Here is a 27,333-nt window from a genome sequence, read left to right as displayed (position 1 = left end):
GATACCCGCGTGTTATCGGATAACGCGTACGAGGTGGATAACTCACTCTGGTAGAATCTTCTTCTCTCTTCGTGTGATCGGCTATGAATCTGATCCCTTCGATGGCTTTGTACAACTCGGGGCAGTGGTGCCAATGATGAAGAGAATGACAAAGTGCATCCACGCTCTCCTGTGTGGGCAGCTGGGGTTGAGGTACGACCGGTGCCGGTGCCGGAGATCCGTGGATTCTACACGTGCTCCCGAGATTCACTGCTTCCAACTCGCTGGAAATAAACGTGCGTTTCGAGTCCCACCGTTGACCGTGATCGCATAAAGGTAGGGAACGAGCAGATTTTCAATAGAAAAAAATATAATTACCGGGGATTCAACTCGTCCCGGGAATCGAGACTTGGGAACAACACCGACGACTCTACGAGCTCCGAGGCCGAAGCCTCGACGAAGAGCGAGGGGTCTCTCAACTCGAGGCCGTTGCAGGTCCTCACCATTACTCGATGGTTGTGATGACCTCCTATGCTTCGTTTGTCGATCTGGTACTGCGGCCTGTGAATAAACGCGATAACGAAATTGACGGACGGATGAAAATTATCTCACAGGTCCGGGTCAACCCATTGTAAAAAAATCACCTTCGCATCACCAGCAGCCTGGGAAGAACGTGGATGAAAACTCTGCGAACCCATGGTGCCATTGTGTGAGTTTGCGGTGATCTGAAATGCACGTTCAGCACCACCACCGTCACGCATATGCTGTGGAAAAGAGACATGAGACGATGATACGTCGGTGTCGGACGCGCGATTCTGTTATTGTTTATCTTTTCGTAGCTCGATCTCATCGGAGTCTCGTTCGCTAATCCGCACCAATGTCACGGAATTCTACGCAGTCTTCGGTTAGCGTCAGTCGAGTAAGGTCCGATCGTCGCAGTTAGTATATCACCGTTTCTATCGTGTTTGATGTCTTCGTTATTCGTCTCGCGTTATCTATTTTATTCAAAGCTTTGGAAGTGATATTGCAACACCGTACCTAAATGTATCTAATATCATCGTGAAGAGGACAAATTTTCCTAGAAGAGGCACCACCAATGACGTCGGAGGAATGATCTCTGCCAGAAGCAAGAAGAACACGGTGAGCGACAGCAGAATCGATATGGACAAACTGACCTGTGGAGAAGAAATGATATCTGAAGAACATCCGCTTAAACATGCCGTATAAATAGGTGCGAGGGGTGAGTTATTCGATCATTTAAACATCGTATAAATATTTTTGCGCGTCGAACGATGTCGTGGCTTTACAACCGATCGTTCGTCCAAATGCTCCGTTATGTACCGATACAACCGATAGAAATTTATCGACAATGAAACGGCAACGACAATAAGCAGCGAGTGTGCGACGCTACGGGTATATAATATGCCGTAGAATTGGATATACCGGCGAGGTGATTGCGGCTGCGGGTAACGTTCATCTCGATTGAATAGCGGTTAATTAAACGCACGATTTAAAGTCACGGAACGTTTATTTGACCGGGTACCTCTCTACCCATTGTCTGGGAATTACGTCTCGCGTACGTCATTGATCTCGCCGGGGGGGGTATTATAGACCTTAGCGGTCTAGATATATATACATATTATATATAAATTGTCGTTACACGTGACATTCTCATCTTTGGACTAAATTCTATACTCTACTTTGGATGGAAGGGTCGCCTGCACTTCGGCTATCGTTTTTGGGTCAAGATGGTTAATATAGTACGCTAAGGACGAAACTCTGAAACAGCTAAACGCTGGCGCAGAGGCATCTGCTACCACCAGTCTCTTTCATTCGATATGGCAAAGCTTAGGACGAAATTTATTGGCCGATCGAAGGCACCCCGCGACCTCAGCGATGCGCGTTCGATTTTCTAATGGAAAACAAGGAAACGAAAAAAAATCGAGTCTGACCGACGACGCGGTTCGCGTGTAACGTACCTTTTCGCCGCTGTCGCTCGGTAGATAGAAGACTAAAACTGTGAGGAAGGAAATTCCCATACAAGGGATGATGAGGTTGACCGTATAAAACAGAGTTTTTCGCCTCATGGTGATGTTGAAGGTGATGTCTAGGTAGGGTTCGTCGCAGCAGGTGTAAAATTTTTCATTCCTAGTTACGGGAGATAAAGATGAGAAATACTTTTATCAGCTTTCTTAACTCACTCTATCGGCCGTTCCATTTTATCTCTTTTCTAAAGTAGAAACGTGATACGGCCGCACGCGCAGTTCCCGGGAAATGCCATAATTACCTGACAGCGGGAACCTCGAGTATATCCCATTCCACCGAGGTGTAGAATTCTGATAAATCGACTCCGATTTCAACGACGTTGCTGCCTCGTACCTCGTCTATGTGCCTCAGATCCACCTAAAGAGTTGAAGAGAAATCGTGAATCGGAGTGATCGCTTATTTCTCGTACGGTAAATAAAACGCCGGAAAGATATCGGGGTTTTCTGCTTTTTTTATTTCCCTTTTTTTTAACCCCTTTTGGCCATCCCGGTCACGTAACTACATCCGACTAGTTTCCCAAAAATTTGGAAGCCGCATTAGATCTTTGAATCGGTCGTATATCTCGTTCTCGAATATCGTCAGCTGCGTGTAACCTGCGTCCCCTTCAAACTGCACGCATTTTGTAAAAGCTGCTCGTAAAAAGAGCTCATGTCGGAATTGGAGTTGATCTGTGGCACGTCCTTCGTCCGTTAAAATCTCTTGATTTTTACGAGCCGAATGCCGCCTCTGCTAAAATTATCGTCCGACCGGTTTTCGCGTGCGCCGTGCCCCGTGGAAAGGCGGTTTCCACGGAGCGTGATTAAATCGAAGCACGTAATCATTTCACGTGGAATTTAGCGATGACTTCGGTATGTACAAGGATGTTTGGGACGCGACCAAGATTCTTCAATACCCGAAGGGGAAAACGGGCGGATGAACGCGATTTTATCCCCGTCAGACTCCAGCTCCGAGGTTTAAATATATTGTACGGTACATCTGCAGTACATTTAAACGAGATAAAAGGCGATTTATTACACAAATTCTCTACTCATGAACTCATTCAATTTAGAGAAACGCCTCGCCGACTTTTGTGTATTATCGCATTCCTTGGCTCTTTAATTTTCCTTTCTTCGTCACGTTGTATGCTACCAAGTTTAACGCTTAATTACAGAATCAACTCGGATTATTTCCGCCACTTTATTCCGTTTCTGGAATAACTTTCTTCATTTTATTTTTTTTCTCATCTACTCGTCGTATTTTCTAACCATCATTTCAGCCTCGTTTATTTATTTATTTATTTATTTCGCGGTTTCTTTACTTTATCTTATTTTCTATTATTTTCATACCTTCTCGATGTAACGCACATAGACCAAACGATTCTGAAACGCGAGCGAAATGGTTGAGCGAAGTGGAAGGCAGACAGTCGGATCGGACCCCTGGGCGTGTTTCGCAGTAGTCGAGATCGCCGTATAGTCAGACGCCAGAGTAATTGAATGCCCTCGCTCCGTTTGCCTACCAGCCGCCTCCGCCGCCGCCGACGCTCTCGCCTTTTCGTTTCAGGTTTTTGATCTTTACTCTCTTATTTCATTTACCCCTTTTTCGTTTTTCGACTGATTTTTATTTTCTCGAAACGAGAAATAGATTAAATAAACGATTCATCGCTAACAAACAATTTCGAATAACTCGGAGAGTTTCACCCTTATTCGTTTATTCTTTTATTCTCGACGTTCAAAAATATTTACAGCAACGTTTGCCAACCCTTGAGAACTATTTCGTTCGTATTCACCGAAGTCTATGTATTTGACGTTTTCATCATTAGTTTTCTCTTCTCATGCATTAAATCGCTCGACAAACTATGATCGATCGTGCCGAAAAACATCCCCCGAGAATTTCGCTGGATCGTCTGGATGTCTCTTGTGTATCGGTGTACGGTTGAAGGTAAATAAACATTTCACTTCGGGGAGGCTCAAAGTCAAGTATCCGCGTTTGAAAATTTTCAAAAAACTTTTTTCAACGTTTGCCACGTAACGTTTTTTTTTTCTTTTGCTTCACGGACGACGTATCTCCTTACATGTCGGATAGAAAATCTATCCAAGATAATGAAAATCCTGTAGTATAGTTCATAACGTAGTTTGAATATACATACATATAACTGTAGCTCGTGCTACTTAGGCCTTCTCCTGTATACGAGTTCGTAGATGTGTATATACGTATATATACCTTACACATTTTGTTCGAGGAATTAATTAATTGTAAATCATGAATAATGCATCGATGCTCGTGTTGTTTCATATAAGATGTTTAACGAACCATAAGCTCGCGAAGGTACGTTAGAAGACAACGCAAGCCTTATTTACCCTCAGCGGCTACTTACGTTGGATTTTAGATAATCACTGAAGAAGAATAAGAAGAAAAAATATTAATCGCGTCATTGTACGTTGTTTGAGCTCGATGATACTTTCTTAACGTCTTGAGGTTTCTGAGCACCCTGAAAACGTCAAAAAAGTTTTTTAAGGCTTGAGTTCATTTCACGTAAGTGGTACCATGTCTAGCTATGTTCTGTTGATGCCATATAAAACAGTCACAACAGAATAAAAATAACAGTAATTTTTATAAATATATAATCAAGAAAAAAACGAAGACAATCATTCATGAAATCAATTTGCTGTGGTTTTTTTGGATTGTCGGTGATTTTTTTACGGTAAAATATGATAGTCTCCACGAGAATTAAGAATTCATAAAAAATGCGACGCTAACGGGACCACAACTGGCGCAGCTTCAACCGCGTCGTTGGAACGGGACAAGAATAATAAAATAACAAACGGCGAGGGATAATTATTACGGTACGCACTTAATCATTTTTCCCTTTGGCTATAAATTATAACGTGCACACTGTACATATGTATGCACGCACCTACATACCTTCTGTATACCTACACTTTGTAATGATTTTCGAAATTTCTCTTCGGTTTCTAAATTCTTTTTATTTATTAACCAACTTTTTTTTCGTTTTTCTTTTTTCTCTCGTTTTATCTCGTTCGGTCCATCAACTAACCTGCGTCAAGGGAGGATGATTGAAAAGAACTGTGAAAAAAAATGTCAAAAATACAGATTTTGTTTCAACTTCGAACTGAAAATCATGAAAAATAGATTGAATAATAATTTATAGAAAAACTATGAGAAACTCGAATGAAAATGCTGGCGAAAGGAACGTAATTATGGCACCTGTATACGTACATTCGTAGAGAATGTGTACGTATAACGTGCGCAGGTAGTATAACAGTACAAGGTGCCTTCTAACTTGATTGAACAAACAATTTCCCTGTTTCAAACGATTACACTTGCGGGTACAAAGCAACGTTTCATCCAACGTTTCAACCCCTACGTTCCTGTATATACGGTATATATACGTATATAATTTATGTACCTACAGATGGATGCATGTATACTGAAATACATGCTACATTGGTACGCTCGTATTCAGAATGGTATAGATAGTATATAATAGTATCTTCTCGCATGAATGCGTAAAAGAATTATAGCTCGGAAGCTCCTTGAATTCCTTATGCCTCCGAGATTCAGGCCCTCGGGGCACTGCGGTTGCCAACATCGTGTATCGTACATTTAATACAGCCCCGCTGACGGACCCTCGTTGAAAAGAAAGAAAGGAGCTTCGCAAAGAAACATGAAAAGCAAAGATAAATAAATAAATAAAGAAATAAATAGATAGGAACAACAGCAGATCGAAATATCTGTAGACGTATGTACGTAAGCCCCAGATATATCGTATGTCGATTTTGAAGCGGAAAAGATACGAATACGTTGAGAAATGGAGAGGGGAAAAAATGATAAACGACAAAAAAAAAAAAGAAACGGAACTCCGAAGAACATTTTTTGACGGGGGTCGAGACTACGAGCCGGTGAGGGACTCGCGGAAATAAGGAGATCAAAAAAGCTACGTCTGCGAGACACAGGTGATCCGCCCGAAGGGGAGAAAAGCTTTACTTTTCGGTAGGAGGGGCGTGTTTTGGAAGCTCAACTTTTGAAACTTCCGACCGCGTGATATTGCGACGGGTATATATTTAGGGATGTCGCACTTTATCTTTAAAATATTTAACACGCGATTACGTGATACGGCGACGTGGAAGAATTTTCCGGTGCGTGCATAAGTTTGAAAGCGACGGGAAAAGTTGTTTTTACGATTTTCCTTTTCTCTCCTCCCGCGCGAATATTACGGAAATAGATGATGAAAATTGTAGAAGTAACAAAATTCTATACGTTCATTATTTTATATCGTCGGTGTCGCTGGTGGCTTATTTTTTTATTCTCACGATTTCCGTTCACATTTCGAGCGTACTTCCAGCGAGAGAAATGCCGCATATTCCATCCAAATTCTACCGCACAACTTCATAGCGAAATTGATGATAATTTGACAAGTGAGAGATACCAACTTCCCAAAACTCCACGCAAGTTTCACATTCACGTACATCTCGCACGTATAACTGTACCTGTTACGTGGAATACATGTCGGTAAAATTATAACCGACTCCTCGCGGCTTCTGCAAAATTATACATGTGTACAGCCTGCAGTCTCGCGATGAATTTAAGCAGCGCGAGCGTGTGCCACAAACACGGCTTTACATACACCGGGGTTAAGAAAATATATGTATGTGTGGGATGTACGGAGAGAAGGGGTTGTTTGATTACCTGAAAACCATCGTAGGTCCATGAGCCAAACTTCATTACACAGGTCTGCTCGTCGAAGGGGAAATATTCGACGTCAATTTCGCATGAGGACTTGTAAATCGCAGGTGGTTTCCATTCGACTCGACCCGTATAATTCAACGTTGCCTTGGTGGCTAACGTTACCTCAAAATTACCATCGGCGCTGAAACGATATTTGTTCTTACACACGATTTTGTTAGTCTGCTAAAATAACGTGAAAAAATTGTTGAGATTATTCGGGGATTAGGCAAAGGGGAAATCCGCAATTACGCTCAGCTGTACGCAATTTTCTTCGGTTTTTTTTTGACCTACATTAAATACATCCGCGTTTACAATTTGTAGGTAAAGTCAAAGGCACCTCGTACCTCGGGGGATCGTTCCAAGTGTATTTCATTTTTACCATGCAGCGTTCCTTGTGGCTTCGGAATATTATATGAAAAAAATTGAAACAACCTCCGCATCACGCGGGTGATGTACTCGTACCGAACCCGTAACCCTGGAGGCAAATAGGGCGGAAACGTTTACCGCGACTCCTGGCATAAAGGAGAACAAAGTCCGCGAGAATGATTTTCATCGCGGTAATATGTACTCATTTCATGCCCGTGCTCAGGTCGCATAATTTCGTTGAATAATTAATGTTTCATCAATTTTACTCCCCAAATTCTGACGGCAAAGATTTTCGAATTGCAACGTAGTGCCGATCGTCGAAGAAAACGAAAAGTGCGACTTTTGGCGCTGAATTGAGTGAAAGGAATCTAATGGATGAAACAAAAAAGACAATCTTCCTTTTTTCCTTCTATTGTGCGATCGTCACGCGTCAAGGATGCGAATATACACGATACTCCCCCTACTTCTGGGTATGATGAGTCTTCGCGCCATAGTTTCGAGGAAAGATTTCTATAACTTTCGTATACAATTTCCAACTTACTTGTTGTAGAGCACAATGTCGGGTCGCCATATGTGGTCCGATGGCACGTGCAGCATTTCCACACCACCGTATTCCTTCGGGTCCCATTTTAGCTTATAGTCGTACCAGGACTAAAATCACAGAAGGATACCGTATGAGGTACCCCCCAGGCCGAATCTCAGCTCGAGGAGCACAACCCTAACTTATCTCTCAATTAATTTGAACCCCTTCGGAATTAAAGATAATTAATTGTTAATCCTTTGGGCCAAAACTAGCGTCAAGAATTATATCTCATCACTATTTTCTTACAATTAGTTTTTCGTTCTGCTTTACATCCGTGAAAAAAAAAAAATACGGATCAAAAGCTCGTTTACGCGATTCCGCGGTACCGACGAAAATAATTTCGTTGAGAAATTCGAGATTCTAGGCTCTCTAGGCTGTTTCCAACTTGCCTTCAAAGTTTTAATTTATGCTTCTCCGTGCGATTTTCTGCAGGTAAATAGCGTTTCAACTCTAAGATAAACGTGCGGGAACCCTTTCGGTCCCTGACGGTATATTTTCCGCGCCCCTCGCTCTGTCGTCCATGTACTTATTATACTAGGTATATGTGGATATAGGTATAGGTCTTGTATACAATGCGTTTACCTGTAACTATATCCTGAAATTTTGATGGTACACGTTTCAACGGATGGGTTTTCTCCGCCACTCACAAGGGAGCTTCGACTCTACACGTATACCTAATATATGCAAGGACGTCGGTATCGGACACCGCAACCTCTCAGAAACTAATGTTTGATGTTCGCCTATTCGTGTGCCTAAACTACGTAAGATTCCATCTCCGAGAGCACTTATTCGCGCAAACACAACTATACGTTGAGAATATCGGTTATGTCACATTGAAAAAAATCCGCGAATAATCAATCGACGATAAGGAATTCCGTAACATCACTTGATTATTTCCCAACGATCCATTCGGATTCCAATAGAATTCGTTATCGAAATTTTACATCAGACGCACCGTGTGACGGAGAGAAACGAATAAACGGTAACAAAATAATTAAACGTGAATTATTGTATGAAAATAAATTACCTGTTCAACCCAGAGATTCGTCGTCATGATTTGATTTTTCAGATTCTGAAATATTTTTTTAAGAGAAATGAATTATTTAATTACTGCAATAAGGCGATTCAACTTACTTGTAATTCACGCGTGTCTGAGGAAGGAACTGAGGGAGGTCATGATTGGATTTAAAAATCTGACAATTAATCTTATTTGGAGTGGAACAATTAATCGCAAATATTTTCTAGGTACGTAGGTAGTAGGGTGGGTTGAAAGAAATTTGTTTTTTTTTTATTTTCTTAGCATGTGAGCAGAATTTGTACCTAATGAACCAAGAAAATTGTTCGAAAGTGGAAAAAATTTTTTACTTGGCATTCGATTTTTTACCAAAAAATAAATCACTGTTTCAATTGGCTTTAATATGCTTTTCTGACGTATTTTGACCTCAGGAATCCGAATCTCGAAGAAAAATTGATCCATCTCTAAAATTGACCGAGTTATCGCCAATTTTCAGCTTTTTGGGGTCAAAAATAAAAAATTGATTTTTTAGCTTCTCTTGATAGGATTTGAGCTCAGGAATCCGAATCCGAAGGAAAAATTGATCTATCTTTAGAAATGACCGAGTTATCCTCATTTTTCCGCATTTTTTGGTACAAATTCGAGGATATCTCGAAGGGAAAAAATCGTAGCTCAATTTGGACAACGGATTCGTGTTCCTGAGGTCAAAATACATAAGAAAAGTGCCATACGATCAATTTTAAAAAATAAAAATTTTTGGTCAAAATTTGAAAAAATCGTAAGGGGTACCCCTTGGAAAAATCTCAAATTTTAGTCAAAAATTTTTATTTTTTAAAATTGATCGTATGGCACTTTTCTTATGTATTTTGACCTCAGGAACACGAATCCGTTGTCCAAATTGAGCTAGGATTTTTTCCCTTCGAGATATCCTCAAATTTATGCCAAAAAATGCGAAAAAATGGGGATAACTCGGTCATTTTTGCAGATAGATCAATTTTTCATCCAGATTCGTATTTTTGAGCTCAAATTACATCAAGATAGACTAAGAAATCAATTTTTTATTTTTGACCCCAAAAAGCTGAAAATTGGCGATAAGTCGGTCAATTTTAGAGATAGATCAATTTTTCTTTCAGATTCGGATTCCTGAGGTCAAAATACGTAAGAAAAGCGTATTAAACCTAATTAAAACAATGATTCATTTTTTGCTCAAAAATCGATCGAGTGATCATCAATTATTCGCTGTTGGGAGCAGAAAAATTAAGACATATCGATTGGTTTTAGTCGTAGACCCACTTTGATTTGTCGCAATTCATGCATGCGTCGAAATATTCGAATTTCTCGGTCTACAAGAACAGGGTATCCAGCCTGAGCTTATCTGGAGTCAGGTAGCCACGGGCGCGCGGTTTGTTGTGGGGCGTCACCTCTGCTCAGCCTCCAAGGTGACGTCTCACAACAAAGCGCTACGCTGCTGGCTACCTGACTCCAGCAAAGCTCCGGCTCTCCGACTCAACTTCAATTTTAAGTCAAGAAACGAGCACGTCATTTTTTGATTTTATACTTGAATTATAAAAATAATAGGAAAAAAATGTTGAACAATGACCGAGTAAAAGACAGTCACAATCGACAATTTTTAGATATTTTCTACGATTTTTGACCAAAAAAAAAAAATCTCTTTGCTGAAAGTACCCCACTTGATTAATTATTTATTCGAAAAATGAGTGGGCCACCTCAAAATATCAAGTAAAAAATTTTTTCCTTATTTGAAAACCTTTTTTTTACTATAAGGTACAAATTCTGCCCCCATGCTAAGAAAGTAAAAAAAATAATTTTCTTCAACCCACCCTAGTAGGTGGTACGTCAAACTTGAAGATTAATATCTCGTATGAATAGATTTAATACTTAGAAATTTGGATCCCCTTTCGAAGCGTTATTACCCTCAGGTTGTTTACTTACCACATCAATCAGCTGAGACAGTTTGAGTTTGATTTTGACGGTGAGGGCATCGGTAACGTTGACCACGGGTCGAACCAGCTTGTTGTAATTTGACAGGAGGTCGTCGTAGAGTCGCTTGGCATCTGGATTTCCTGAGCATCCTTTGGCACAAGAAGCACAACCGAGGGGTGAATACAACAATGATTATAATAACAACAGCGGCAACAAAAATAAAAAAAACGGCGGGTACAAAAAGTGTAGAGCGAAAAAGGGGGAAAAAATCTTAGAAAGATAGGAACATAAGGGAAAGCATGAAAAACCGAAGCCAACTCCTCGGACGCGTACATAAAACGTCTGCCTAACATATATAATTCCTTGTTGCTTGCCGTCGCTGATTTGCATTTCAATTTTACAGGGAAAATTCTTCAAGCTTGTATTGCACGTAAAGTTTTTCGGGCGATGTGTCGTGTGGTGTCTGTCTGTTTGTTCTCGTGTCTGAAGTTTTTTTTGTTCAAATTTCTTACGAATCTAATGGAAATACTTTTTTATTTATTTATTCTTCTTGCTCATTTGATATGGTTTTTTTTTTTTCAAAGCTTCTCAGTCAACCAATTATCGTGGATTAGAATTTACGGCACCTACAAAATTTATTTTTGAACCTTGTTCTTTCGACGTTTATTCGATAAATTTTTACGGATTTATGCGACCGGGACAAAGACCTGCAGGATTTTTGGGAAGTCTTTGGGTATCTTTTGATTTCCAATCTTTCCTCTTCGAAAAAAAGTAGTCTAGAACGATGAAGTGGGCGCGACGCGGCTACGTGCATTAAATATCGGCAAATTAGTATCGGAAAATATCATTTCATGATTATTCAGAGCGCCTCTCGTTCGCGCTTTTTCATCCCTCGTCCGTCGTTAGCATGCAGTAGCAACCTGAATTTGTTCCAGTCTTCCCTCCGCTTAATAAAGTAACTTTCCTCCGCCACACCGGGCGTTAATCTCATTTGTCGGAAACTAGCTCCGCGGCTCCGTGGTTTCGTGGTTTCGCGGCTTCGGGATCCGTTGATGTTTCGCCATTTTTCACCCTAACGAAAAGCAAAGCCTCGCCTTCCGAAAACTCTTCTTCTTCCCTTGTTGTATACTAATTGAGCGCGTGTTTTTGAAAATAAGATGAGATCATAAATCGACTGCAATTCGACGAGCATCAGGTGTAACGAGAGAGTGACAACGGTATCGGAAGCAATGGATAATTATCCCATAAATTCTTACAATTAGTTACTCTAATACCGCTCTATCGTTTCAGCTAATCATTGTACGCGTCGTAAAATCGTTGGCTAATTTTATTCGCGTTAACTACTACCTTATCGTCGTTACTAAGGAAATTTCGTCGCCCATAGGACTGACGGGGTCTCGAAATCGGAGAAACCACCCCGCGCGAATCGGAAATTGGAGAAAATAAAAACGCGTGTAAACCCCGTAATTATTTTCGCTCCGCAGTCCCGTGAATGAAATTTCGAATCACTCGCCGCGTATCTGTCGTATAATTTATGATTATTTCGAACCTGATATAAGCACCAACACTATCCACATGATCCCCACCAGGCTCTTCATCATGTCATTGTGACGTCACGTCCGCCTCATTTCTCCTCGCTTTCTTCCGTCCTGGCCTTTCGTTCGACCCGGTGCCCGCCGACCCTGAAACACATCAGACATATCGCAATAAATATCACGATGGACCCGGAACCGTCACGTACTATTTTTTTTTCCATACTCGTACGACGCGGGTGTAGAGCTCATCTGCGGGGAAACGCTCTCATACAGGTTGAGAGAGGATAGCGTGGAACCTACGTGGGGGAATTAAGTTATTATCGAGGGGGTGAAAAGAAAAAAGTTACCTACTTTTCGTCTTAGGAATAAGGAAAAGGCTTCGAAGTAAAAGTAACCGCAGGGATATCCCCCCCTATATACCCTGAGAGCTTTATACTAGCTTTTCCCCCCCCAGATCGTAATCATGAAATATTTTAGTGCTATACACCCTTATACAGAAGTATACGTATGTATATACGTATTCCACCGCGATACAACTCTCGCTGTGTGGGCGAAGGCAAAAAGTGAAGAATAAGAAAACAGAACACTTTCGTTTACCCTACTTCATTCTTATTTTCATTACGATATAATGACGCGGGGTTTCAAATTAATAATGCCAAAAATTTAGCAACTGTAATTCTCGGTCGGTCCGTGCGATACACACAGCACGTGCACCTATCAATTTTCATTTTATTCTCGCGCTGAAATTTCTCCTTACATAAATATCCTCAGAAATGACAGCGCGAGAAATAAATGGGGATACATGGGCGGACAGGGGTTGCTTTTTTCCTTAGTTACTACCACGAGGATTACGGCTACGGTCCGAACGGTGGACGGAGATTTCGGGGGCGGGGGCGGGGGCCAGGTTTTTCAGAGACTCTGGAGATTTGATCGACCGATCAATCGTGGGAGTTCGACATCTCGCCGATTGTCTCGTAGCCAGAAGCTAAAGGTTGACAACGATGCGACACCGATATCTGCAGCACGTATTCTTAGCACCGGATACTACTCAACCCCCGCTCACCTCATTGCTCCGCGACTTGTACGTGACCGGACTTACATTAGTCACGTGCAACGAAACGACGAAACTGCAACCTGCGTATCCGCCCAACACGGACAAAAATAAATAGGCATGTTCGATGATCTTTATTGAATGAAAACGTTTTTAGAGAAAAGAAAAAAAATCAAAAGCTGACACAATTATTTTTCTTCATTAATTTCAACTGTAAATCATCTGCACGTACTTGGATAATTGAAAAGTGAAATTTTACTCAGGTATACCTGGGGATAACAAATTTTAAATCCATTGGAATTTCGCAGTCAACGAATGCAATCGCTGCACACCGCCGAAATTACACACTTCGGTGTGAGCCATTGGTGAGATTAGCGAATCGGATGATCAGAAAATGGATAAGGATACTCCGCGTGACTTAACGTGGCACTTCCGGAGCCCGCAGGGATCGGTAGGTAGGTGGTTAGTCAGCTATACCTATAGCTATGCACAACTCTCTTTGCGGTTGTCAAAAGGTACTCAAGCGACATTGATCCCTAAAATTCGGCAAGGGTCGAGGACCACCTTGAAAAGGCCAAGAGCCGAGCAATTAGCGGGGTGGTGGGTATCTACTTGTTGCTCGAATCATCAGCCGTTCGTGTTGTTCTCTTGTAGGGAGTGACGAAAAAACAAAAAAAAAAGATTCTTTCTCTTCTCATCGGACTCGGAATTTCGAGTGTATCTCGCGAGCGCGCCAATGCGAAGTCGAAAGTTCGCGTTCGACACGGTATTCCGGGAGACTGCGGCTTTCGTCGTTTTTGGGATACGGAAGGAAAGAAGAGAAAAAAACGAAAAAAAAGAACTAGAGTTGAATGAAAGTTTTATGATTCCGGGATAACGTGTTTTTTTTTTACATCTCCGCAGCGCGTCGCTCCCATTAGATCTTGGAAGGGTCGCGATAGCGGGAGAGGCGACGTATATATTCTAGTTTACAGATTTATTTTGAACAACTATACTCGTACCCGGTGATACATTTTCCATTTATTTTCCTCCTTTTTGGAATTTAGATCTGGGTCAAGCCTGCGGAAACAGAGTTGGTGAAGTTAAAGTTCAGTCTGGTGTGTACGATTCGAAATCGCAAACCGTGCGCAGTAGAGTATATCTACGTGGAAGGAAGTTCGCTGTAGAAGGAAAAAAAAAAAAAAAACAAGAAAAAAAAATGCAACATCCATATGTAAGAGAAAGTCAAAAGTCACACATTGGATTCTCCTAATGCTTCGCGTATTTTGAATCAGTTTGGTCTAATTCCGCACAGTTACCCCCGTTACCTTCTAATTACATAATTGGATCTCGTAATTGATTACTCGAGTAACATTTCCGTCCTCGGGCAAATTGTGGATCGCGTTTACAAGTTTTAGCTGTCAATTTGAGCGGAGGTTTTCGATATTGAAAAAATTCCTTCCGCCCTTGTGAATAATTTCTCCTCTTCTTTTTCTTCTCATGCGTCATTTCAAATAATTGGTAGTTTGATTATCCGCGGTGAGGACCACCTGGAAATCCACATACCTATGATCCGTTGCTGAGTCTTTTTTTCAAAAAAAAGGAAAAAAAAGAAGCAATGGCGAAATTAAAAAATTATCATTATCAATAACTTTTTTTACGCGTCTAGCCGACTTTTTACTCGCGGGATATCGTAAGATTAATTTTATGAAGCGCCAATCATCTCATCGGATCCTCGTGATTTATTACTTTTTTTAGCACTGCGGCTATAATAACTTACCCCCATCTGCCGTACGACAATATTCGATAGATTGCGTGTCCCAATAATTAGGTTTCGGCTACCCGCTACCATCGTTGTTAATAAATGCAATTTATTGATAAATAGATAATCAGAGAACGCTACGGTTCTCGTTGTACACGGTACGTGTGAATATCGTTGAAAATGATTGAAAAAATTTCAAAGCTTTACAGCAGAATAAAATTCCGGGACGAAAATTCTCTATTGGCCGCGAGTCAAATCCGAAAGCGGTGTTCGCCGAAGGTGAGAATCAGATCTGGAATACAGATATTTACGACTTTACAATTTTCCATTGTACCACGCCCGTTGTGCACGCCCCGTCGCTCCCCCGGTGGATGTGCATACCTGTATAGTGCATCTTCCGCTAGGTCAAGACGACGACGCCTCAGTCAATAATTTGTTTTCGTTCAACTGCACCGTGGATCCGCGGTACACGGATATACGGTTATACGCCTCGAATACAATTCTTATTATATTTGAGATTCTAACCCGCGAATGGAAATTCCGCCTTATTTGAACCCGAGCTGACTCTACATTATAAGACTTCGATGTACATGTCGGTTTCGATCGGTAATTCTATCTTCCCAAAGCTCGGTGGGGTGATTTCAAATTTTCAAAGAAGAAGAAACAAAAAATTTTCAACTTCTGGAACGAGATCAGCGATATTTTGACGGAAATAAAAGTCGTCAGCTCTTTTCGAAGTCCCGAATGATGATGGAAAATTTATTTATTTTACCTACCTTGTTTGAAAATTTATTCGATCGCGGTAGGTGAAGTGTAATTATCAAGCTTACTTTTTTCGAGTCTGATAAAGCTCTACCGCAATCGTGTTTGAAATTTGATCCACTTCTATAGGTATATACTTGACCAAAGTAATCTGCGCGAGGTCCATCAAATAAATCGCATTTCCTTTTCCCGCAGAAGCCCCGTGGCGCGGTGAAGATCCGCTCTTAGCGTTAAATATGGAATCTTTCGGTTTCAGGTCACGTCGCGAGTGGCTTTTCGGAAAATATTTCACGCTCGACCGAGTTTAACTCAGACTCTATTAACGTCCGAAACAAATTTGTTACAAGTTGTAACATCAACAAAAAAAAATATACATATATACCCCGTGTATCAATCCCACGCCAAATTTTTTTCAATCATATGCAACGCGAGACTAATTTAGCGACGATTTTTTTTTTTTTTGTTTCATTTAATTTCGTTTTTCGGGTACGAACCGAATCATTTTTACAACCGATCCGAATTCCCCAGCCTACGAGAGAACGTCGTGTTACAGTATCTCTGTTTCTGGAAAACATCTGTTATCGCCGGCAGATGATACGCGACGTATTGATTTCGCCTTGTTTCAGGTAGTTCAAACTTTCGGGACGAATCCGAACAACGAAATTCGTATCAAGTTTTACTTGAAATATATCAGTAACACAGCTGTACATACTGTAATACGAATACAGAAACTGAGGCTTTGATTTCGACCCTCGTTTTCTTGTCAGCGATTGTTTCGATGGAATTGTGTCTAAACGGTACTAAATATACCCACGCGAGTGGTTCGTACGTTCATCTGATACACCCTTTCCATTGAATAATTGAAATTGAACGCATCTGCGAATGCCAGGCTAAAATACACGTGTATCAGATAACGTAGCTCCGTCTACCAGAACTTTTCCTCACATATATAGACAAATTCAGCGAAGTTATCGCCTCTGAGGATCTATTCGAAAAATTATTAGCGAATGAATGGCGGACGCTGCTCGCGCTACCCTGAAGTTTGAAACAAAGGGTGCGGGCACTTTGCTTGCCGCTCCGATCGATAAATTCGTAAGAATGTTAGCGCGGTCAGTAACTTGGCGCGAGGAGGAATAGGAGGAACAAAAAAAAAAGAAAAGAAAAAAACAGAAACGAGGAAGTTTCATAACGATAATTGAATATCATCCACTGTTCGTTCTCCGGTCTTCCCGCGTTACCGCAGCATAATGGGATAGAGATTGCGGTACGGAGATAAAACTTCTGTATATCATTGAGATCTCGGCAGCTGTCCACTTTGTTACAACGTGGAAGCCCACGGATTTTTGAGGGGTCGCGGTCGAATTCCGTACGTGCGGAATTTATCGACTTCGCAAATAGGTGAGGAAATATAAAAAGGCGACGAGAGGACGGGGGTCGGGGTATCGCTACGGGACGGAGAAAAGCTCCGTGGGGATACGGAGGAGAGACGAAAGGGCGAAAAAGCGCGAGAGAAGAGATAAACGCGGGGTAAACATCGTATATCGTGGTTAGCTCCCTTGAAAAGTCACGGTAAATCTGAACCAGATATACAATTATTATTGCATCGTATACGTATAATACACCTATATATATATATATATATATATATATATATAAGTTTCAGCGAGCTCGTCAAATAAACTCGTAATCAGACGCCGCTTTTTTTATGACGTCGCATATAACCCGTTTTACAACCTTTCGATAACACTGGCTGACTTCGTGCACGTATGGCGATGTAGACACGTGTGGGTCACCGTTAGTCCTTTGCGATGCAAAAATGTAGGCCAACCGCAATATATCGGAACGAGGGGGAGGATCGGCTTACCGATACCCGAAACTCCTTACGTTCCAGGGATTTCAATCCCTCGATTTTATATATATGTATAAGCTCGTCCAGGATAATAATTCATTACCGCGTTGAGGAGGTCGGGGGAAATGGAAACGATAAAAGCCACCACCACGCGCTGGCGTTCCCCGTGTGTAATGCAGAAGTCAATCGGCTAATCGACGACGGTCGCAGAGTTTTTGTAATACGACTGCAACCAATTCCGGGTCGTATTGTTGCTTGGTTTTTTTTCCGGTATTTGCTTTTTTACCTTTTTTTTAATTTTTTTTTTTCCTTCGGCTTTTTTTTATCAGGTAGATTGAAGTCGGTACGCGATACGGTTCGACCACCGCGCCCGTATAGCCCTCAGGATTGGCAAATTGGATCGAAAAGGTGGAAGGTAGTTTTTGTCTAGGTGGTAGAACAAGTAGGTCGCATCTCACAGCTCAATATCACCGAACGGTCTTTGTGCTTTTTTCTCAAATTGGGTTAAGAGGACTCTAAAGCATTCCGATTCCAATATTCTATTTTCGACAAACTCTCGTATATATATATACGGGGTGGGGCGTTTGTCTTGAGACACCTGAATATCTCGCCATCTAGACGGTTTTCGAGAGAATCGTCGATTCAAAAGATATTCGGCTTCGAGGGGGAAACCTAATAGCATTACTTATTTTCCGCACCAAATGAAAAACACGTAATGCTGTTACGATTCTCCCCTCGAAGCCAAATATCTTTTGAATCGACGATGTTTTTCGAAAAACCGTTTGAACGGCGAGATGTTCAGGTGTATCGAGACAAATGCCCCACCCCGTATACATCTATTTTATACAAACGTACGAATATATATATGTATATCCAATAAAACAGGCGGTTGACTCTCGTTTCGACTTTGCTTTGTAAATATAATAGCTCCAACACAAAGATTCCTATTAACTTTCACGCTGAATTAGCACTCTACGTATACATATACCTACACAACGTACATACCTGTACCTGCAGTTTCGCGGTTTCTGCTTTTTAAGCTTTTCAATTAAGCTACCGCGATCTCTTCACGGGAAACAGTATTTTCAATCGAGCTTTAAAATCCTTTCCGTTTTCCATCCATTTCATTTTTCTTCAAAAAGGTTTCGCGATATTTTTTGCGCCTATTCAACAGACGAGTATGAAAATGGGAATGAACCATTTGTTTTTTTTTTTTCAAAGTTTCGATACCCACACCTCCGACGTCGAGTCGACGATGACGACAGATCCGCGAAAGAAAATAAACATTTTTTAAACGAGAAGGTCCAACTCGGACGACGGATCACCCTGGTAGACTAGAGGGTTTTTCAAAGCTGTAAAAGTACCACCTAATCGTATTTGAAGAAAGGTACTTACAGGTATACCGTAATACCGAGAAGAAGAAGAAAAAAAAAAAGGGGGGAAAAGTGCGGGTGGGTATACATTATATCAAATAAATTGAAGACGTCTCTCACGGCGGTAAAGACGTGCGCTGGGCTGTCCAAAGTGTGCCTATAAGCACGTACTTCTTGGGGGGGAGGGGGGGAGGGTACTCGACGTGTAAATGGGCCACCGTTCCATATTCTCTTTATCGAGCAAAAAAACACTGGTGCGGGAACATTTGTTCGGCGTAGGGTTGGCGGGTATACCTATAGTAGAGGAACGCGACGGACGGCTTATGTATAGCGCGGCGGCGGTGCACGGGGCTGAAAGGAACAAAGCCCTTTTCCTTTAAATTTATTTCAACAGACGAGGATCGATGCCTCTTTATTTCGCGCACGCTACGTACCGCCATACGGCAAAATGCTTTTCAACGTTCACTCGAATCGGTAGCGTCGTACGACTGCTTATTTTAAAACGCTACTTTAACCCCCATGTAAATTACACGCTCGCGTTATCGCACCGTTTTGCGTCGGTGAAACGAGAGAGAAAAAGAAAAATGACAAATAAAACGAACGTAGGAAGAAGGTGTGGGAAAATTCGGCGGAAGTAACGGAAAAATAACTTTGACAACCGGAGTAATGACCGTTGAAAAATTTATCGCAGCAAACGGGAGGCGCGCGAAGCCGGAGTTCTTGAACCTTCGGACGATACGACCGTCCACCGACGACGAGTAGACTCCTTCGCAAGCTCTTCTTCCGCCTTTGGAAGCGCAAACTTTCGAGGTTCGTTACGACGTCGTGACGGAGAAACGTTAAAACCCTGGAAAGAAAAGAAGACGTGGATCGAGTTGCCGTATCCGCAGAATCCGTCTCGTGCAGCTTATACACGTGAGTACACGTACGCTGTTGAACGAACGGAAAAATCCCTCGTGTTTTTCGGTGCGGAGCGTCGCCGCAATTTCGAAATTTCTCTGGGATTTTGAACGGTAATTTTTTCCTTCGCACGCGTTGGTTTTTCGAAAAAACGAGGTGAGGTGGGCGCGTGTATATCTACGCGGTACAGAATGCGCGACGAAAGATACAAATAAGTCGTTTTGCATTCTGCAGTGGTACACACATCGCTCTTATTATATTTGATCATGTTTCGCCTCCTGCGACATTTCGAATTCCCAAGGCGTCGGCCACCGCTCCTGATGGATGTTCGGGATTTATTGGATACGATATGACCCAGATATTGCCATTTGACTTTCTCAATTCCCGTTTCACAGACGTATCAACGGCCGGACTTTCTGTGATTCGTCGCAACGTCAGCTGAAACTCGCGACTCGGCGTAAACCGCGTTGCATCGCGGCGTTATTTTTTTTTTCTTCAGATTTTTCCAAGACAAAAATTGGCAAGATCTTTCACGCGATCTCTTGTATTTTCAGCTCTTTCTTTTGATGTGGAAATACGTAATGCAAGCTAATTCGAAAGCGTAGATCTTCCCGGGTTTCGTTCAGCTTTGATTTACATTTTAAAATTGACCTTCTTCTTTGCCACCCTCCGTACCTCGGCAAACTCACACGTATAATCTCGTAACACCTTCGCTCCTCCACGCGAGACACTCGGACCCTCGACCGCTTATTTCGATCTTTGTTTACCTGAACAGCTTTCTTACCTTTTCGTCGCCAGAAAATTCTTGGCCAATTGGCGAATAACACGTCAGCCAAAGACATTCGCTTTTCTTCACCCCGACTCGACAAAGCGCACTGATTTCATCCCGACGAAATTCGATTTGCGACCAGAGAAAAAAAAAAAGTGGCAACCACAGTGTTGTAGCATTGAAAATTCCTTTGCTCGATAATTCGGACTACGTTTCGTCGAATGTTTTTTTTTCCCCATACGTGAAAAAAAATCCGATCTTTTCTCGTAATTCGCGCGTATAGTCTGGCGAGAATATATAAAAACCGGGGAAACGTTTTCCATCCGTTGTACAGCTGCGCAAAATGTAAGCTAGAAAAATTTCACCGAGCAAAAACACGACCGGTTTATAGTCGGGGGCGAAAGGAGGTGCGCGACAGATGGCTGTATTAAACGGTGTTTCCAAGGTGTTGGCTTGAATCGTGACGTACAATTTGCAAGTTGCGTTATGGGCTTCCACGGTATCGCGAACATCGCCGCTAAGGACACCGTTGAAAGCTTGCGAAGCTCGTGCCAAGACTCCGTAGGTAGTTACATAGGTATACGTACGTGGAATGAAGAGAAAAAAAAAAAGAGAAGAAAAAAAAAAAACGCTGGAAAAATGACTTGTCTCTTGCCTTACATTTTCCCCGGCGATGAAAAGCCTCCAATCTTCTCGCCCGGAATGTATCGCCTGTCACGTCGTGAAACTTTGTCACGGATCCATTTGATAACGTGGCTTGTACCGAGCTCTACCCACTTTGTTTCCATAAAATGTACCGACTATACGTCGTCGTACAGGGGGGTATATCCCGTTACCAGTCTTGCGAGGGCCTCTCGAATCCGACGACGTGCTCTTGATAATTTCGTCCACGCTTGACGTGGATCTGTTTGAATTTTATTCGATAAAAATCGTCGCCGGAATGTGGAAAAAATTTTCGTACGAATTGATCGACGATTTTTATCGTCGTTTTTACCGACCCCGAGGTAACTCGATTATTTTTTCGCCGAGTAATTTCATTTAAAATTTCGTAATTCGCGATTGCGTGGCGCGGGGATGTTTAATTTTCCAAAGAACGAATCTCGTTATTCATCCCCATCTAACGTGATTTAAGATTTCTTCCCTCCCGCGTTGCCTGATGCACGTATTATAAAAAAATGCGGTAATTAGGTGGATCAAAAATCGAGTCGAATAACTGGCGTGGAACGACTCGGAAGATGCTGGTTATACGGGCGTAAAATCATCGCCGGTTAAAGTGGGTGAAATTAGACACTGATTACGGAGGTTTGCGCGCGTATCGTCGAACGACGAAAAACAAGGTCCGCGGTCCACGTGAAATTTTCCCCGCCACGTAGTCGCTTACCGAAAATGTGAACTAGATGGAAAAAAAAAACAAAAAAATTCAACGAGGAGAAAAGAGAAAAAAAACTTCTCCACGGAATTTTTCAATCTTCATCGACCGAAAGAAAAAATACAAACAAAAAGGATCGAATTCGCGAAACCTACGATACGTAGCTATTCCGGTCTTTGCAGCTCGATATCGTAATGACGTTGGGGTTCCGCTATGAACCGGGAGAAGAAAGCGGGGGATGAAAGAGGAGAGTAACGCGAAACCAATCGCCGTTTGAACGTTCGGTGTAAATACTCTCATTGTATAACGATAAGATATTATTGTAGATCCGTATAATGCGAGCAACAGGTGTGATCGTGTACAGAATATAAGTGGTAAATGCAAAGCTCCGCGTCGAATAGCTCGAATCTCAACGTCGCAGTCGGCGCGGTGTGCGGCCTACCGGCGAACTTTCACCCCGTTATACAAGCTTTTCTAACGGGGTGAAATTCGATACGCCTTTTTTTTTTAACGAACCAACGCTTTCCGTAACAGGGGAGAGAGAGAACCCAGCTATTGTCTACGGACACAAAACAAAATTTCATTTCTTCTCCCCCCCCCCCCCCCCTCGCAGACCTCCCCTTCGAATTCCGACTCCGAATATTCCTCCGAAGGAAATCAATCCCGTCGCGGTTTCTTTCGCGAGGAATACACCGCATTTGTAACCGGCGTACCGATAGATAGATATAACACATCCGGCGCATAGTTCATTCGTAGGCAATATATATGGATTTACAAGATCTATTTATTCGAAGGGAATATTCCAACGCTGCATTTCCCATATATACATCGGCTAGCGTATAAGCTCGACGAAAAATAGAGATAAAAGTGAAAGGGGTGGAGCCGTCTTCAAATTCCAGGGCTGTGCCGAACACGTACGAACTTTGCGGCTCGGTGTGCAACCGTGGTGTGCGGGTGTTCGCAGTATTCGCTCGCGGAGAATGGAAGATAGCGGGGTAGGGCGAGAAGGGGGTAAAGATGGCATCGCGCGGGGTTTGAGGGTAAACCGAAGGAAGGAGGGAAAGTATTAGGCTTTTCATTTGAAACGCGGGACTGAGGTATAAGGTATACATATATATATATATATATATAACGGAATGCGAGCGTATACCGCGGATCCGAAGATCTTTGCACAGATCGGAATGGGCGGCATGGAACGGCGAGATCGGGTTTACGCCCTTCGTTCCGCATCCCCTGTCCGAGCGATGGGTGTATACGTGCACCCATACAGCCGCGTGCCTAAGCGGACAGACGGACGTCCCGGGGCGCTCGAAGAAAAACCCTTAAAACACTTTTGGTGTAAACCTTAACACGTTTCACAGCAGCTATATCGTTTCCGAGGGTAGACGTTACGGGAGAACGGAGAACGGCGAATTCGAGTAGCAGCGGCAGCTGCAGCTAACTTTGCTTCCTTCGAACGTTTCGTGACGGAGGAAAAGCTCGTCGGATCGGTCCGAGCGCAATTAGAGCTTTTCTCTATTTCCGAATATTCCAGCGCCCCTGGGGAGATCGCGAGACTCCAGGTTTTCTCGGTTCATTCGATTCCCGCGTTCATAATCGTCCGCTGATCGCTATCACCCCGAAGATAAAACGGAAGGAAAATAAGAAATGAATAAATAACTGCTTTATCGTCACGCTTCCATTAATAATCGTGGTAAGAAATCGTGTTCTTCGATAATCGGGGTTACGAGACGCGGGGCTGCACGCAGAACTTTGGTAGGGAAATCTGGCCCGCCTCGTACGCATTTGTAAAATCGTTAAATACAACCCAAGTAAAGAGTCCTTGTCTGGTCGTTGACCTCTGGGTTACCAGGTGAAAGGGCGCCGTAGCGTTTCTCACCGAGAATCACGTGACCGAAATAATTGTCTACCCTCCTCCGCCCCACGCTTAGAATCTGTAATTGACAGTTCTACCGCCAGCTAGATCTGAAATATTCTAAAGAAGGTAATTACACTTTTCACCATTTTTTATCATCATTATTGTATTAGTTTTTTTTCCGATATCGATTCGCGTTCCTTTTTCGCCAGGATCTCACCGTCCGTTCCACGCTCGTCGTCGAAGGTCGGTCAGCCGTCCAGTTTCTCCGTACAGTAAATTGAAATATTACCGTAGGTATGTCCGGTTCGTTTTAACCCCCTTTTCCTTTACCGTTGGCACTCGTCGACTTGACGGGGGACTTGTCTGCGCTTGCCTTAACTTTGAAAAGCCAGGAGGACTGTAGGCGACACTTGCTATTGTCATGCGAAGCTTTCAAAAGCAGTTACTACGCTCCGTTCCAGAGTTACATACACCATTTAAACTCTCTACAACCCGATACGAGTGCGTGTCAAATACAGAACGAGTTATATGAGCGCACTTTGCAGCGTGGATATACCTGTAACGAATTATTGTATACGAGCGGATTACGTAAATTTATTAAATTTAGGTGAACCGATGCCGCGACCCATTTATCGTGTACCCACATCCGTCGAACGATGGAACAATATTTTTACCGCGCTGATAAAGGCGTACCGATACAACGCGACGCGACACACACGATACGATCAATTTTTAAGGAAGAAGAAAAGAAGAACCGCGATGGAGAGGTAGGGGAAAAAATATGCCGCGAAGCCGTAAAACTCATCCCTTTTTTTTTGTTGGGAGGGGGTAAGAGAAAACTACTAGATCATTGAATCGTTCTACCGCATTTGAATCTATTCGGTTGGCAGTTTCCAGCTCCCTTACTACCTTATATTTCTGCTCCCTACTTCGGCTGACATTCTTTTCTGCTCTTTTTTACCCGTTCGGAGGGATGCCGAAAGATACGTTGATAAACAGGGTGGGAAATGACGAGGAACTTTTTTTTTTTTTTTTTCTCTCCCCTTTCTCCCTTTTTCTCCCCCTTTTTCACCGACGCGAGACGAAATTCGTTGTAATCTCTCAACTCATTCCGTACGATGGAAATGAGTTTCCTCTTACTTTATTTATACCGTACCCCCTTGAAAAATGTATTTATACTCGCACACCGGCGGGTAAGCGATGACGTGCTGACTGACGTTTCGTTCATTTTACAAAGTGGAGGCGGATCATGTACGCGAATCGGATAATCAAACGACAAGCGAACTTGGCAAATTTTTCAAAATTATTTCGTACCGCAGATTCGACGTCGACGTCGACGTACGTTACCCGCGAGTTACCCCGTTTTGCCGAAACGGGGTAACGTCGCATTCATTACGCCGCGCAGCTACCGATGTCCAAATCTGTATTACCGTGCTAATTACTTTGTGGGCTGTGGCAGTTTGCGTTGACCACGATTTGTCGTCGGCGCGATACTGATTACTGCGCCGCTGTGGCCAGCTACTCTATACGGAATACCCGAATCAACGTACCGGGTGTCCCGTTGAAACGCGTACGCCTCTGTCGACTTCGAACGAGGTGAGCGAAACGGAAAAAATGTCCGATGCTCGATTCTCGCTCCAAAAATATTCGAAGAACAATAACGAGGAGAACGAATAGCGTCCCTTGCAGTTGGGTACGAAAAACGGGGGAAAGTTTTTTCGAGCCAATTACATTATCGCATCTTGTGAAAATGATAACTCTCGTCCGCTCGTCTGTTCAGCGTCATATTTCCGTCGCTTTTATTAATCCGCGTCTGAAAAGCCCGCCGCCTCGCCGCGGTGGAACGGGGGGTGAGGGGAATCAGGGTTGGGGAAAAACGTCGTGATCTACGATTCCCGCAAAATTTTACCCCCGAGGTCCGAACCCTAACTATTTCTGGGTGCGGGGTGCGATCACTCCTGGAGTGATACCCATTAAACTTGTTACCGGAGAATTATATCGCGGTAATTTTCATCGTCAGTCGAAGAAGTTTTGAAAAAATAAAGAATTCGAATCGGAGAACTCCCACGTACGGCGAGCAGAAGCTTTTACACGTGCACGTCGAATACTTTGAAATCTTGACGGATTCTTTGTAAGACGAACAGCCGAAGTTCGAGACCCGTTATGCGGAAACGTTTCTGCAAAACTGTCCAAAAACCGAGGAGAAGAATTTTCTCGAAATATGCCGGTATGGGAAAGGTCATAACTTATCGAGTCACAACTTTTATCCGTAACTTTTCTACCTGTACTTTATACTTTGAGATTCATCTATTGTTAACGTCGGCAACAATTTCCGTCTTGGACCACTTTAAAATATCGCTACCGAACTACCGGTTCCAACTCCATACCTCCCGTACAAATATAATATCGAAGATTGATTTCATTTTTCAACTATCCAATCTGTAAACAGCTTATTCGGAGTATGAAAATTCTTTTTTTCTTATCCATTCCATTCCTATGCTACGTAACATTTTTATACATCGACCGCTAATTTCCGGAGTGCATTACGTTATTCGGAGTGATTTTTTTTCAACGTAACACAGAATTTTTCAATAATTTCTTCGGCCTTCGTCGTTTTTTTTTTTTGTACCTTCAGTTTCGCAAATCTACTCTAATTCGCACCTGGCAAACAGGACAGCTCATCGAATACATTTATCTTTCTTTTTTTTTTTTATTCGTTTCGCTTCTCTTGCACCGTGTTTCAGGATTCAATAATCATTTGGGACCATTTGAGAGCGATTTGCAGGCTCTCAAAAAATGCAAGAGTGTAAGAGGAAGGGGGGGGTAGAGAGCGGGAGGGGGGAGGTACGCCCGGTTGGGTATGTACGTTGATGGAAAATGTGCGTAAAGGTACCTCGGAGAATAATAATGGAGAGCTGAGGGGAAAAACATTCCAATTTCGCGATTTGCTACATGCCCATGGAAGGTCCTGGTTACAGGGAATGTGGAGGCAGTCCTCCGGCGGACTTACGGTCTGTGTATATACGTAATACACGAGTAGGTGTACTCGATCGAATTCACAGATTGCTTTTTGATTGAACGCGATATCGCTGCACGATATCTACCTCGCGAAAATTCGCTACATGTGCGCCGTACCCAGACGAGCAGGTATAGCACCGTATATTATACCTGCGTCTGACGGAAAGTAGCAGAAAAAAAAAAACTCGGGAGAAGGGAGAGAAAGCGAAAAAGAAAAAAGAACTTGAAAAGAACAAACTCGACATTGGAACGTGCGGTCGCATACGAGATTCGCGGAGAGAAAAAAAATTATATCACTCTCTGAATATCACGTGGGATAAATATTTCCAATTCTAATAATGTCCGAATAAGGTTTTCAATCGACTCTTTGAAAGTAAAAAGGGACAACGAATTCGCCGGCGATTCGATCACGTTGAAATCGAAAACTTGAAATCGATGATTTCCAAGTTT

At 42.6% G+C, this 27,333-nt stretch overlaps 2 protein-coding genes across 6 annotated transcripts in view; one reads left to right on the top strand and one right to left on the bottom strand.

Moving 5' to 3' along the window:
• The window catches only part of LOC105692170 (acetylcholine receptor subunit alpha-like), a 55,328-nt gene that overhangs the window by 3,386 nt on the left and 24,609 nt on the right, over nucleotides 1-27,333 (bottom strand). The window contains exons 3-13 of the mRNA XM_012411199.3: nucleotides 12,208-12,340; nucleotides 10,668-10,807; nucleotides 8,727-8,771; nucleotides 7,658-7,767; nucleotides 6,712-6,892; nucleotides 2,267-2,382; nucleotides 1,959-2,127; nucleotides 1,018-1,154; nucleotides 624-743; nucleotides 358-540; nucleotides 47-263 (exon numbers count right to left, since the gene is read on the bottom strand). Of these exons, the coding sequence (XP_012266622.1) occupies nucleotides 47-263; nucleotides 358-540; nucleotides 624-743; nucleotides 1,018-1,154; nucleotides 1,959-2,127; nucleotides 2,267-2,382; nucleotides 6,712-6,892; nucleotides 7,658-7,767; nucleotides 8,727-8,771; nucleotides 10,668-10,807; nucleotides 12,208-12,259 (1,470 nt within the window). The 5' untranslated portion in view covers nucleotides 12,260-12,340. The remainder of the gene's footprint in view (nucleotides 1-46; nucleotides 264-357; nucleotides 541-623; nucleotides 744-1,017; nucleotides 1,155-1,958; nucleotides 2,128-2,266; nucleotides 2,383-6,711; nucleotides 6,893-7,657; nucleotides 7,768-8,726; nucleotides 8,772-10,667; nucleotides 10,808-12,207; nucleotides 12,341-27,333) is intronic.
• Nucleotides 1,084-27,333, top strand: part of LOC105692142 (dynein regulatory complex protein 9) — a 61,737-nt gene continuing 35,487 nt past the window's right edge. For 4 of the 5 annotated variants that reach the window (XR_007278931.1, XM_048656980.1, XM_048656978.1 and 1 more), the window contains exon 1: nucleotides 1,084-1,219. The gene's annotated coding sequence lies outside the window, so the exon portion shown is untranslated. Of the gene's footprint in view, nucleotides 1,220-19,748; nucleotides 19,885-27,333 lie in introns of those variants that run through there. The other variant, XM_048656979.1, reaches the window with a different exon arrangement.

Source organism: Athalia rosae, chromosome 6, assembly GCF_917208135.1.
Source record: "Athalia rosae chromosome 6, iyAthRosa1.1, whole genome shotgun sequence".
NCBI lineage: Eukaryota > Metazoa > Arthropoda > Insecta > Hymenoptera > Athaliidae > Athalia > Athalia rosae.
This window is presented reverse-complemented; position numbering and strand designations above follow the sequence as displayed.